This window comes from Tenrec ecaudatus, chromosome 10, assembly GCF_050624435.1.
Source record: "Tenrec ecaudatus isolate mTenEca1 chromosome 10, mTenEca1.hap1, whole genome shotgun sequence".
Taxonomy (NCBI): Eukaryota; Metazoa; Chordata; class Mammalia; order Afrosoricida; family Tenrecidae; genus Tenrec; species Tenrec ecaudatus.
The window spans coordinates 39,095,480-39,110,797 of NC_134539.1; the positions used below are offsets into that span (position 1 = coordinate 39,095,480).

At 41.7% G+C, this 15,318-nt stretch overlaps 1 protein-coding gene across 1 annotated transcript; it reads right to left on the reverse strand.

Moving 5' to 3' along the window:
• Positions 1–281: 281 nt before the first annotated feature.
• On the reverse strand, positions 282–14,005 carry LOC142457904 (bile acid-CoA:amino acid N-acyltransferase-like). Its single transcript, XM_075558995.1, has 3 exons — positions 13,532–14,005; positions 8,891–9,093; positions 282–1,099 (listed from the first exon to the last, which is right to left on the reverse strand). The coding sequence occupies exons 1-3, from the start codon at positions 13,995–13,997 to the stop codon at positions 509–511; spliced, it is 1,260 nt and encodes a 419-aa protein (XP_075415110.1). The 5' UTR covers positions 13,998–14,005; the 3' UTR covers positions 282–508.
• Positions 14,006–15,318: the final 1,313 nt, after the last annotated feature.

Consider the following 15,318-nt stretch of genomic DNA (forward strand, 5'->3'; position numbering starts at 1 on the left):
AGAGCTGTCAGATGCTTATCCCCTAAGGAAACCTCAGGCCAGTACCCACTAAGTTGGCAGGCTCCTTCCTGAATTATAGCATCCTTGACCAATTAACAGGTTTCGAAACAGGCCCGTGCCTTAAATCATTAACAAACTTAAAAGGAATTTTTTTACTATAAAGGAGGGGGCTCTTACATTCTCAGTCCCTTTTAACAAACTAAATCTCAGCAGACCAAATCCCAAACCATGTTACATTTCCAGTATTTGATTAATAGCAAACGAACTCCTTCACCCCTCTATCAATACCATTTCAGTTGCTCTGGCTTCTTGCTATCGCTTTCATCTTAGCATAGTAAAGCAAAGACATTCCTTCACAAAAATAAAGGGAAGGAGCTTGTTCACAGATTTCCTTGTCTATAGGGGCCTTTGAAAAGTTTGTGGAAATACTCCACTGTCTTCTAATTCTGCTTCTCCCAAAAACGTTAAGTCCTCCTAAAGTCTCTCCCGACAAGTATATCGACTTTCTTCAGAGTAGGCTGGGCTGCCCTGGAGTGAGATGCTGCCTGAGAAACTTCTGGATCTCCTTCCAAGAATGTTCCTGTGCCATGGCATGAGGGATTACCTCTCCTCCCCAGAGCATTGGAAGGTTAAGGCACCATGAGCCAGAGCACAGTGGGGCATAGCAAGGTTCGATCAGATGGCCTGCCCCAGGGTAAGACAGCAAGGTCCAATTGTTCTTCCCGTGGCTCATCAGCTGTTCTATGGCACCTTCCGCATTCGCTTTGCTGTTCATAGTCTTATCGGCTTCTCCCACAATAAAGAGGAAATGTGCCTGGGACTTTTCAATGGGAAGGAGAACGTGTCTATTGCCCTCAGCTTGAGGGTTCCCAAAAGAGTTACGAAACTCTATTAATCCTAAGGCATTTGTGGACACTGAATGGAGTGCAATGGGAACACCCTGAAAGACCTGACCATGATATTCATGAGGTTGCGTGAAAATGAAGTTGGGCCCATTAATAAGTACAGCAGCAGTGATTTGTTTTAGGTGAATCGCCATGGAGAGCCCAATCTCTGCTCCTTTGCATGTGGAAACAATTCCGATGCCTGGACCGAGGACCTGGAAATAACAGAAACGAGAGATTGATAGTACCCTTCAGCTAGTGCATTCCCACCTTGTCAAACTACTGAGGAACTTCAACGGCCAAGCATTAGTCCCCCAAGCCCAGCTCAAGTATTCTGAAATATTTCAGACACCCTCAAAAAATATGTCCAGCTTGACCTACTGATGCTACTCCTCCGACGATGTGTTAGATGGTGAATTTAAATGTGCTACCTAAGCACCGAAGTATTAGATACAATAAGGGGTTTGAGTGCATTTCTCTTGTGAGGGACGCGAGGCAGGGTGTATCTGAAAGCTGCATTTCCTTGCACCAATTCTGAGCTCTCGCAAAGCTTAGATGAAATGGAACGTTAGAACGAAGGAGAAATCAGTAGGATCAAACAAAAGCAAGACAAACCAGCAATTGTCATTAACTCCGACCCGTAGTCACCCTCTATGATGGAGTGGAACTCTCCCAGAGGATTTCCAAGCCTATTCCTTTTCCTGGGAGAGAATTGTCACATATTCTCCACTGGTGGGTTGGAACTGCAGACCTTTCAGTTAGCGGCTGCGAGGCTCTGCTGATTTGTAGGACAGACCATGAAAACTTAAAGGACTCTAGACTAATTTGGTTTGTTTCCCAAAGAGAGAGATTTCATAAAGAAGGGGCCTGGGCTGAGCTTTCCCTCTCACTGTCAGTCATCTGACAAGTCTCTGCATATCATCCATCCTCCGTCAAGTCCTGGGAACCCAGCTTCTTGAGCAAAGTCATACTCTCATTATTAAGGAACGCACTACCATTTGCTGCTGAGGTACAGGGGGGTAGAAAGTGAGAGATAAAAAGATTACAATCGTTTGCAAACCCTATGAGATTAGAATGGTTGTAGTAAAACCACCAATGCAGATTGGCAGAAAATAAAGGCAGGATCAAAGAAAGATTCTCATAAAAAATAGCCCATCGACTCACCCATCATATTAAAAATATAAGGATAATTTTAAAACCATTAGTATAAAATCATAGAAATCTTTATTAATCTTTATCTTTAGTCATCAAAAATATTAAAATGTGATGTTATTGTTTCTCAACCTATGAGTATGCTTATGAGAGAGGCATTAGGGAATTATAGAAATATCAATCCATGTGATTGTAGAAATCATCTTAAAGGCAATTTGACGATGGGGGGAGGGCTCTAAAATTGATGTGGGTGTGCTTATTCAATTCTCCATGATATGATTGAATGATTGAACTATTGAATGATATGATATGTAAATTACTTTCTAATGAAACAATTGAAAGATAAAGAAAAATCTCAATCCACGTTCGTGGTCACACTAAGGTTCTGAGCCAAAGCTGGAATCACTTCTGTCCTTATCGTCTGTCACCTGATAGAATGAAATACCTATGTTGATGTCTAGGCCACCACCCACCACTTACAGCTGAAGCATTCCCAATAGATTCTACCTTGGGAGCAGTACAAAAACTCAGAAGAAACAAAGAGCAGTGCTTCAGGGGGGACCATAGCTCCTTGAGTTTAGAGCTGAAGTTGAGAAATGGCAAAATAAGGCTGAAGGGGGGGGGGGAGGCGGGAGAGAAAAGCAAAACATCAACCTGATATAAAGTAGTGTTGAAAAGCACACAAGCGATATTGATTCATTTCCTAACTGCAGCAGGGGATCAGGAAAAAAGTTTGAAGGATGAGCACATAAAAAAGATGAAGAATTATGCACAGACCATATCACAAAGCATTTTATGGGATGTACTAAGAAGCCTAGCTTTTATTCAATGGTGAATGGAAGAGAGTCTTAAACAAGTAAGAAAAATCACTGCTTGACAAATCCCACTTTTGCACCTCTGTGGCAAACTGACTTGGAAAAATTGAGGCAGAAAAGCCAGTTGGTTTCAATGGTGCAGGGAAAAAGATGGCACCAGGGAGGATGAACAGGTAGCAGCATGTTCATCAGTTATTTTAAGTGTAAAATGTACATCATGCGGCCACCGGTTTAGTATTGGAGACCTAAGAGGGGAGGCAGGGCTGGTGTGGCGGGGAGAGAGGAGTTCAAGTTTCTTCGGGGCTCAAAAGAAGGGCTCCATCTCACAAGGATGGGGTGCCCAAGAGCCTTGTCTGTTCTCTAAAATCGAACTTAATCCCTTGTTAGAAAAATCAGACACTTGAGTCTCCATGAGTGTTTGGGGTTTTTGTTTCTTAGAAAACTATGCATGGCTGTGTCAGGTATGCTCAGCTGAGAGAAATGTAAGAGAGTCCTAGTTCAAGGTAAAGTAATCAGGCAGATTGAGGGAGCATCCAAACTTTCCATTTCCTGCCCTACATATGTGGGGTCTTCAAATGTTTGGGTGAAAAAATCCACTATGTTTCAATTCTGTTTTTCCACGATTAAAAAAAATTCATTAAGATGAGTTGATTTAAATCAACAAAAACTTCTTCCAATGGGAAAAAAGAAGGGTGTTGGTGAAGATGTGAACAAATTAGAACACTCTTTCATGGATTGTGGAATCATAAAATGACACAGCCAACATGGAAGCAATTCGATTTATTTAAAAGTTAACCATATATTTACTATATGATTCAGCAATTCTACTCTAGGACATATAGTCAAATGAATTAAACAGAATGTGAACAGATGTGCACAATGTTCGTTAAAGTTCTATGTACAATAGCAAAAGATAGAAGCAATCTAAATGTCCATATACAGATGAATGGCTAAATAGTAGTGTATGCATGAAGTAGTGTCTACAATGAAGTATTGCTCAATTATAAAGCAAATGAAATCCTGATACCTGGATAAACCCGGAAAATATTATGCTGAATGAAATGAGTCAGCCACAAAAGGACAATTATTGTAAGATTCCATTCATATAAAATATCTAGAAAGATGTAGAGATTAAGTTCAGCAGTGGTTACCAGATCAGGATCCCTGGGGGTACTGATGGGTAATCATTGGACTATTATCATAAGGTCGGTGGTTCAGACCCACCAGCTGCACCACAGGATAAAGAGGAAGCTGTCTACTCCTGTACAGATTTACAAAGCCTTGGAAACCCTCTATTGAGTTGCAAGCATTATAATGGACTCAGTGGCAGTGGGCGTTGATTTGGTTTTAAAGACAGATGAGATGAAAGAAGACAAAAATACTTAGAGTTTTCTATTGAGGGTGATGCTCCGGGGGATGATGGATAACGTTCTGTAACATACAATGGCAATGATGTCTCTAATGTGAACCAGAGAAATATATAAACTATAGATGAGGAATGGATTTTGTGTTTGCACTTAATTCTAGCTCCAATTTAAGAACAAGTAGTTCTTATGACATGCCCCTGCCCAAAGCTCACCCCCATGAAGAAAGCCCTGAAGATAATTGATGCTATTATTTTTAATGTGGTGAAAAGAAAACTAGATAATGCCTGGCTATCAGAAAAAATAATGTCTGGCATCTTAAAGGTTTGTTTTCAAATACGCAGCCATCTAAGTGAGGTGTCAGTTAAACTAAGTCCACATGGAAGAAGCGCACCAACCTGTGTGATCCAAGGATTGTAAAAAGTATCATTCAAATCTAAAGGAGGGAATGGCCTCAGAACTTAGATTGTGAACACCTAGTTTGCAGAAGACTATGTGTGTAAGACCCACACACGGACTAAGCCGCTGCTGAATACCTCCCACCCATCTAGTTGAAGTGTACGTACAGCCTTGTTATCAGACAGGCCTTGTAAGGGTGACCATGGGAGATGTAGTAAAGTCAAAATGTAATATCACTTGATCTTCCTTTTCACCCAGTGTAAAGCTGTTTTAGTGAGAAAAAAAGGAGTGAAGGGGAAATAGACATGGATCGAGCCCTTGATGAATCCCCTCAACCATAGACCAGGCATGCAAATAATCTCGCTAACATGCAGAATGCATTGAAAGGTGGGTTGCTGCAGATGCAGTTAGATTAAAATTCAATGCCCTATTGATCTGTTTTATGATCCATTCACATTTGTTCTAGTTTTTATATTTTTTGCTTTCTTTTTGATTGAGATTTATATGTTTTACTTTGCTATTCTTGCTTTTTCTTTTGTTCGTCTGTTTGTTTGTTAATTTTTTTGTTGTTGTTCTATGAAATCCAAGAGAGGTAAATCCATAGGGACTGTAACTACATTAACTGGATTAACATGTCCTTTGGGGCGTGAGCTAATAACAATGAGTACAAGAATGAAGAAACCATTCTAAAGCTGATGGTGATAATTGTATCACTCTTCTGGATGTGATTGAACTAATGAATTGTATGATATGTGATTATATATTTAAAACTGTTTTTTAAAGACCTATCTTCAAGTACAGTTCTGTTTATAACACTATCTATATTTGTTCAAGAAATTCCAGTTAATACAACTATTGTGCAAATTTAGACACCAACCACCAAAGCTAATGATGAAGAAATTTAAATTTTCTACCAAATTCTTCAGGTTTAAATTAGTCAAATATGTGATCAATATCCATTGATAATTATTGGTAATTAGAATGAAAAAGTTGGAAACAAAGAGGAAGGAGCAGTTGTTGGACAATATGGCTTTGGTGATCAAAGCTACGCTGAAGATCACATATTCGAACTTCATAAGACCAACAACTCTGCATTATAAATACCTTTTTTCAGTAACATATGGGATGACTGTCCACATAGACCACACTAGAGGGAATACATAGGAATCAAATTTATTACATCTATAGAAAGAGACGGTTGTGTCAGAGTTGTATCCTTTCACCATACTTCATCTGTACGAGGAGCAGATAATCAGAAAAGCTGGACTCTGAAGAAGGATTCAGCCTCAGGATTACAGGAAGGCTTGTTAACAACTTGCAATATACCAGTGATACCACTTTGTATGCTGAAAGCAAGCAGGACTTGCAGCCTTTGCTGACGAGGATCACTGGCTGCAGTCTTCAGTATGGATTGAGACTCAATGTAAAGAAAATTAAAATTCTCAGACTGGACCAATAGACAACATTACGATCAATGGGGAAAAGATCCAAGTTGTCAATGATTTCATCTTGCTTGGAAGCACAGTCAATGCTGATGAAACAACAGTCTGGATTTCCAACGACATATGGCATTGGGCAATCTGCTTCACAAGACCTCTTTCAAGTGTTGAAAAGCAAAGCTGTCACTTTGAAGACTTTGATGAACCTGACCCAGATCAGGGTGTTTTCGGTTGCCTCATATGCTTGCACAGGTTGGGCAATGGATAAGCAAGACTACAGGAGAATTGGTGCATTTAAATTACGGTATTGACAAAGAATACTGAAAACACCACGGACCAGCATAAAAAAAACCAAATCTGTCTTGGAAGAAACTCAGCCAGAATGAGTTCTAGAAACGAGGACAGGGAGACTTTGTCTCACTTATATTGGACCTATTACCAGGAGAGACCAGGGCCTGAAAAAGGGCACCATGCTTAGTAAGGTAGAAGACCAGTGAGGAAAAAGAAGAAGACAGTCAGTAGTCTTTCGAGATTTACACAGTGACCACAGCACAGGGCTCACGCCATGATGATGGTGAGGGTCGCATAGGAGCAAACCTTTTCTGTACGTGGGGCCTCTCGGAATCACTACCAACATGATGGCACCTAACAAAAATGACAACACTTACATAGCTCAACTGTCACCAAACAGTAGGCAGCCCTGTCAGTGAGCAATAACATACGGAAAGTACATGCTCTTTAGACAAACCATGTCAGACCAAAAGGGCGGCATTTGCCCAGCAAGAAAGCTCAGAAGGCAGGAAGTAATCAGAATGAAAGAGGTATGGGAAAGGTAAACCCAAGAGGAAGTGGAAAAACTGTTGTTACATTATAGGGTTGCAATCAATGTCACAAAACAAATAGCGGATGAATTGTTGAATGGAAAACCAATTTGCTCTGTAAACTTTCACCCAAATAAATTTTTAAATCCCTTTGATCTCTGAAATTTTATGTCTTGCAATAAAAATATAGAGTTTCAGTAAGGTTATATATATGTTTTATATATATAATTTTCAGGGGCATCTTTAGGAGCTCTCACCATGGCAGAAGACATCAAGACCAAAATCAAAAACTACCAAACTGACCCTTTAGACAGCCAATTCCTCATACAGAACCAAACCAGGAACTGCTGGCAGACTGCCTGGGCTTCCACTGCTGCGAAAGGCAATGCACGTCAAAGGTGTGATGTCTCCATAGGCCCGCAATATCAGTGCCTATAGAAGTCTTTCTGCCCCCAAATCTGGGGTCCCCTGGGACGATGGCAGGGCAAAAAGCATGTTTCCTGGGAAGATCTGAACAGGCCCTCCTCACTTCTCTCCTGGGATCCTGAATCATGACAACTTAAAATAACTCATTGGAAAAATGAAGGAAAAAGTTGGGTTCCAGTTCATATCTGCGTGAGTTTATTCCAAACAAAACACATTTAAACCTGGCTCTGCTATCAGTAGAGTGGCATAGTGGTTACATGTTGGGCTAGAATCCAAAAGGTCAGCAGTTTGAGACCACCAGCTGCTCCGTGGGAGAAAGATGGGATTTCTACAGTTACAATCTTGAAAACCCAGGGGCAATTCTACCCTGTCCGAGAGGGTGGCTATGAGCTACCATAACTCCATGGCAGTGAGTTTGAGTGTTTTCTGCTATCAGGAGATGGCTATAGAAAAGTTCTCTTAGAGGGGCATGTGTCTTAATCTTGTCTCTGGGTAGTTGTTTTCCACAAGAGTTCCAAACCGAGCTCCATTCTTAGGGAATCTGCTGAGCCAGTTACACACAAGGCATAGAGGTCACCCAAGGTTATGGTGAATGCTTTGGGGGAGTCTTCGCAGATTTTTTTAAAGGGCATAGGATAATCATGGGGTCTTATTGGGAAGAAGTTTTTTAAAAATGGAAAATTGCATTGGTGAGAACCAAGACAGGAAATTTTCAGGGTGGAATTTTGCCCCCTATTCCAACAATGAGCCTGCTCATTCTTCAACCATCGCAAGGGCCAGCTAGTTTAATTTCCTTGGGAAATTTTACCCCATCCACCCTCAACCCCTGATCTTGCCCCTTTGGACTTATGCTTGTTCCCCCAAGCCCCAAAGAACATTGGAAAGGAACATGATGGGAGTTTCTCAGAGATACCAAACAGTTGTTTTGACAAATAATTCTTCAGGGAAGAGTTAGAGATGGACACACGCCACCTTCAGAACAAAGGTGGAGAGATGTCAAGAAACAATAACTTCATATATTAAAATGTTTGTTCACCAAATGCTCAACCCCTCAGACCAATAATGAGGGTAAAGATACCAGGAGGGGTAGGGAGAGGTGGGGGAGAAAGGGGAAGCCCATCACAAGGATCTACACATAACCCCCTCCCTGGGGGACGACAACAGAAAAGTGGGTGAATGGAGACATTTGGCAGTGTAAGATATGAAAAAATAATAATAATTTATAAATTATCAAGGGTTCGTGAGAGAGGGAAGGTGGGGGAGGAAGGGAAAAAAATGAGGTGCTGATATCATGGGCTTAAGTAGAAAGAAAAAGTTTTGAGAATGATGGTGGCCACAAAGGTGCTTGACGCAATGGATGGATGGATTGTGATGAGTTGTATGAACCCCCAATAAAATGCTTTAAAAATAAATAAATAAATGTTTATACTAAAAATATGCTTCTATTATTTTGTAGACTTTTTAAATGTACACGTGTGTGTGTCTACTTTACTGCAGGAGACTCATACTTGGATGTAAAAAAGGAAATGGCCATACGATATTATGTTTCTTTTGAACTGTGCTGAAACCTAGAGAAAAGGCAAACATTACCTTAGGATGACTCAGAAGAAAGTTGGCAGCTTCCTCAAAATAGTCCAGATCTACTTTTTCTAACTGGGGAGGCAGGTCTGCATAGCCAAAGTAAGCCAAAGCCAAGGAGGCAAAGCCATGGCTGGCCAGGAGACTGGCCCGGGATTCCATCAGGCCGCCTCCACCACCAAACAAATCCAGCACTCCGGGGAAAGGCCCATCTCCTGCAAGAAGACAAAGCGGGATGGGGAAGAAAACAGGAGAATGATTACAGGCGCATATAGTTAAAAACTAACTTCAAATGTTGGAATTTGTCTGTACATTTTCAAACACAATTCCAAAATGCTCGACCTGGTATCTGTGGAAGAATTAAGGTGTACTAACTATATCATGGAACACAATATCCAAAAGTTGATGGGACGTCATTTCCACAGGCATGTTTAATCCCTACAGCCAGAAAGAATGCGACCCAGATCGCTCTCTTTCTAGATTCTTGGCATAAAGAAAGCCTTGAAATTAAAATAAGGCTTTTTTGGGTTCCTTCTCCCTAACAGTTTCATTGGCATAGAATTCACTTATCATACAATTCAATATTCAATCACACCAAGAAGAGTTGTATAATCACCGCCACAATCAGCTGTACACCAGTGTCTTTAATCAGGTACTCATGAGCATTCGCTCCCCATTCCCCCAATCTCCTGCCATACCCCCAAGGGACCATTAATCCAGTACTGTTTCTATGGATTGACCTATCCTGGATTGACCTAGACTGTCTCTATAGATTGAGCTATCCCAGAAAAACATAAAAAAGCAAACAATAAGAACAATTTTAAAAACCAACCAGAATTGCATAGTAAAACAGAAAAAACCTCAATCAAGAAGAAAGCAGAAAATACTAAAAACTAGAACAAATTCAAATGAATCGTAAGGAAGATCAAATGACAGGGTGCCAAATTTTAACCTCAAATGGGTCATGTTAACCTTTGAAAAGGTGCACAAGCTATGGAAATCTGTGACAGTAAGAAATCACCTGCAAAATATGGTATATGTGCATCTGATTAATTGAATGTTATTCCCTAAATCTATGTGTTATGAGTCCCTAATTCTGTGGTTAAGGAGCTGTGAGCTACACAAAGGTTAACAGGTCAGCAGTTCGAATCTACTAGATGCTCTGCTGGAGAGAGTTGTAGCAGTTCGCTTCCAGTAAGATCATTGCCTTAGAAGCCGTATGTTGTGGCCGCGGAGGAGGGGGTGGGGGTGGGGTTAGGTGCCATAGAGTTGGCTCCCTTTGTGCAACAGAACACAACACTACCTGATCCTGAGTCAGCCCCACAACTGTTATGCTTCAACCACTATTGCAGCCCCGGTGTCCGTCCATCTCGGTGAGGGTCTTCCTCCTTTTGCTGCCCCTCCACTTTGCCAAGCATGGTGTCCTTCTCCAGGGACTGGTCTCTCCGAACAACATGTCCAAAGTATGAGATCAAGCAGCAGTTCTCAACCTGTGAGTTGCAATCCCTTTGGGGGTCGAATGACCCTTTCACAGGGGTCATGTAAGACCATCAGAAAGTATCTATTCGTCTCCAGGTGGTCTGCCCACATGCAGATAAAACCCACATATGAGTACCTGGTGTGAAGACTGTTACCCATGCTACATCATGCTTCAAGACAAAATTTCATTTATTTGTAATTAGAAATACATATTTCACAATATATAATTATATATTGTTTTGTGATTAATCACTATGCTCTAATTACTGTTTAATTTGTAACAATGAAAATACATACTGCACATATTTAATTATGATTCATAACAGTAGCAAAATTGCAGTTATGAAGTAGCAATGAAAATAATTTTATGGTTGAGGGTCAGCACAGCATGAGGAACTGAAAGGGTCACGGCATGAGGCAGGTTGAGAGCCAGTGAGATCAAGTCTCGCCATCCTGGCCTCTGAGGAGCATTCTGGCTGCACGTCTTCCCAGACAGAGCCGTTTGTTCCTTGTCAGTTTGGTACTTTCGACATTCTTCACCAGCGCCGTAGTTCCAACGCGTCCGTTCTTCTGTTTTCCTTCTTCAATGTCCAAATCTCGCATGGATCTGAGGCCATTAAAAAGGCCGTGGCTTGGGTTAGGGATACCCAAATTCTCAAAGTAGCATGCTTACTTTCAACAGTTTTGGAGTCCTTGTGCAGCAGATTTACCCAATGCAGGGTGTTGTTTGAGCTCTCGGAGGCAGCTTCCAGGAGCACTGATTGTGGGCCCACCAACCCAAACTGAACTCACTGCCATCGAGTTGATGCCGCCTCATAAAAACTCCATAGGGCAGTTCTGTTCCTATAAAGAGTTACAGGCTTGGAAATCCATCCGAGGTAGTTCTACCCTGTCCTAAAGGGTCCTAATGAGTCTGAATTGAATTGATGGTAGTGAGGACTCCTTATTGGAGTAGAAAGCCCTGTCTTTCTTGTGCAGGGTGGCTGGCAGTTTTGAACTCCCGACCATGTGAATCACATCACCGACATTGAGTGTCTCAGGTTGTAAATCTTCACAGAAGCAGATGATCTCAACTTTCTCTCGCTGACCTTGCATTTTAGCAGTTCAGTGCTTACCCAGCAGTACCCTTGGCCTCCAAGGAACCAGGAATAAAAATAAAAGAGAAGGACCTTTCGCTAGACGCTAGAGAGAGAGCTTTCCTATAGAGCCAGCGCCCTGGAATCAGACTACTAGCCTCCCAGACTAGGTGAGAACAGATTTGGTTGGTAATACCACCTACTAGTGGCCCTTCTGTTATACTAGCACTAGGTAGTAACTAAGACACTCTGCAAGTTACCAGTGGGGCTCATCAACATATCACCGAATGGTTTTGCAATGGTATGTCACATAAAATCAAGAGCTCTATTGCACTTATCTGACCATACAGATATGAAATCTCACATGTAAGAAGATAGGAGTAGTGAGTCCTTCCAAGCAATAACACTGCACTCACTACAGCCTAATTCATGGAAGAAAAGAAAAATAATCATAGCCAGATTGTTAATTTACACCACTCTGTGTGGGACTGCTTGCTTTCACGAGAGCAGAATGGAAAGAAGCGTATGATGCATTTACTGGGGGTATTCTATGTTTATAGTAGTGGTTTGGGATAGAAGACTGGACTTATCCATGGCTGAAAGCATAGCTTGGTGTAAAAAGCCTATTGAGAAATTCCCCCTAAATACTCATAATTTTATGATTATATCATCTTGAGGGGAAAAAAGAACTAAAACTATATAGACTCTATTTTAGTTGAAAAGTATCTTTTAATGTACAGACACTAAGTTTATTGTTGGTTACCTGGTGCAGAGAGATGGAAAAGGCGAGTTACTTTTTAGGAAGCCTTATTTCCATTTATCGTGATAGGAATTTTGCAAAAGATTTCGGTGATGGGTAAAGAATATGTTAATGTAATTGGTGTCACTCCATTGTATACATGAAAAAGACTGATTATCAAATGTTGCATTACACATTTTTCCCCAGCAATTCTTTTAAAATGCCGTGTGAGTAAAATGAGTAAATATGATGAGCGGGGATTTGGGAAGAATTAAAATGTCTTGCATTCCTTATCTGAGAAGAAAACTGAAGTTGAGAAATGCCTTCAGACCTGACTCCACCACTGTATGTCCCCGTACAAGCTAACCTTCCCCTAAGAATAAGCACCTACTGGAGTTTAGCTCACTTACTTCCTGGGCCCCCCCCCACACAATAAAATAGTCCATATGCTAATCGTTAGGGGAATTAACAAAACAACAGATTTTTCTGGAGAAGGGCATGGGTTCGAGTAAATTTGGAAAAGGGGTACATTCTTTATTCCTTATGCCATCTGCAACTACATGTTGTCACAAACCCTGAACCTTTGGGTCTATTCCAGCCATCTCAGCTCTAAGTGGACTATTAAAAATAAAAAGAATCAATATATCCTGATGAGCTGATGACTGTACCCAGATAAGAATATACGTCAGATAGATCTGAAGCCTGGCCTGCTGAGGGAGACTTTGGGGGGAAATAACATTGCTTCATTCAGTCCTATAATAAACTCTGAGACATGTACCAACAGATGTTTTGAACAAGATTTTAGAATAATTGGTACATGGATTTCATTATGAGAAACTGTGAGTATTCTGGTAAATCTTCTAGCCATTAGGGGACATACTATATTGTCTACTGTTTATGCAATATTCTGTAAACATGTAATATTAATGGGAGGAAGGGTATAAATGTTTTTGTAGCCTCTCTCTTTGTTGCAGCCTTTCCCTCCCACTGTACCACTACCTTACTGTGACATCTACACACTGACCTGAGGCTGCATGGTGTCTTAAACACAATGGCGTTCCAGAGAGATCTGGGACATGGTTCCAACAGCTCAGAATGAACACCTTCACACAATCAACCTCTGATCAGTTAGATTTCTCATAAATCCAAGTATATGGACAGTTCAAATTCAGAGCTGCAGAATTGTTGAGATTAAATTTGAAGTGACACGTGGTGTGGCTGCATTCTTATTCCCATCCAAAGTCAACCTTCATTCTCAGTCAGCAAACACATGCTCACTGTATCTGTATCTAGCCTAAACTTCCAGGAAAATGAGGCGGTCCAATGAGGAAAATCAAAGATGACAGTCATTCTACCCACCTGGAGGGAGAAAAAGGGCTCCCCGAATGCGACCTTCTTGGACTTGGGTTCGTGTAACACCTGGTGCCGCATACCACCTCTCCACAGTCTGGCTGGCCTTTGGAGCAGCTAACGGTGTCCTGAGTTGAAGGTCATCTGAGTTATAAAGTTCCAACTGGACCCGAAAGGGGCTATTTATCACATCTTGTTTTGACAATCTACTTAATATCTTCTTGGGTTTCATGGACCAGAAAAGACCCATAGGATGGACTCCAACATAATCACCTCCAAGTGCAGGATCACGTTCCAGATCTACCTCACCAGCTTCATCGGCTCGATAGAAGGCTTGAGAATGAAACAGGTTTTCCTTTTCATCTTTCAGGGATGCCACAAAAACTACCATCTGCAAAGGATGCAGGCCTGTAGCTTGGATGTGTATTGGCTCATCAGCAAGTGCGCTTGTAGGAGTGGCTGTCAGCTGAATCATTGTAACAGTGTGCTCCTTGGATGCGTCTTCTGGAATGTCTTCAGTAAAATCTCCGAAAGAAAGAAAAGAGAATGAAAAATATGCTGAGAAGCCTAATGAAAGGTAAAACAGACCAGGTGTCACGCTTGGGATTCAAACCAAACTTTCCAGTTAGTTAACGCACATCCCGTTGTAATCTTCTAATGAAAGACACCTGAGAGTTGTCGATAGCTTGCTAGAAGACTTACAGCTAGTAGATACATTTTATAATCACAATGAACCAGAGTGGAGAGGAAGCAAGAGATGGGGATTTTTAATAGGCTAAAGTTCCAAGGTAGTGTGATTCGATTCCCTGATTGTTAATTCTCCAACTCTGTTAAGGTCAACTCTTATACCTTCACCTCCTCATTCTACCTGCAAGAAAGGATTCGGAGGAACTTAGGTGTCCACGCTTCCCAGTTTCCCGAAGATCTGTCTAGTGCATCCCTCACTCCAACCTGGAGGACTCCATTCGCTCCACTCAATAGCGTCACTGCAACAGCAGTCCCCTGTGGGTCTGGGAATTCCACTTGTACTGTGCGTTGGACTCCAGTAGGATGAGACTCTGGGTTTGGGTTTCAATCACTTTAGGTGGTGCAGTGGGTGCACGTTCCTACAGAAGGATTAGCAGCCTCTTCTCAAATGTGCAGTCCCTGTTAGCATGGAGTCCCCAGTAAGCAGGATAAGCGCGAGTGTGTATTTACTAAACTGTGGTGAAGCGTTTCACCTGTTTTCACAGTACCTGCAAAATGACAACACGAGGAGCACCCAGACCATTACCCTTGTCAATTGACAAAATGTTTCTAAGGATCAAGCACGTGGCCACTTTAAATAAAGGAGTGTACTGTGGGAACATTAACCCAGGAAGGGTGCCCCATGTGCTCACCTATGACATGAAAGGCTGGTGGTTTGAAACCCCAGTTGTGCCCCAAAAGAAAGCTGGGGAGACCTGCTTTCATGAGGATTACAGCCAAGGAAATCGTGTGGAGCTCAGTTTTGCTCTGTGGAACATGAGGAGGCCGTGCATCAGCATCAACTTGACAGCAACAGGTTTGCTTTCTTCCCTTTTCCTTTGGGAATGTGGGTACGCCTCCTGTGAGAAGGAAGCTTCAAGAGCAAATACGGAGGCTTCCCAAAGAGAAGGGAGTTTGTTCCCAGATGGAGCATTGGGAATCTTGCTAATGAGTCTAACCTGCCGCCTGACCTACCAATTTAGACTCATTCAATTTAGACTAACATTTCCAGCCCGACATTAAACTATGGATTAGACTTGCCAGCCCCACGTCTGTGTGAACCAGTTCCT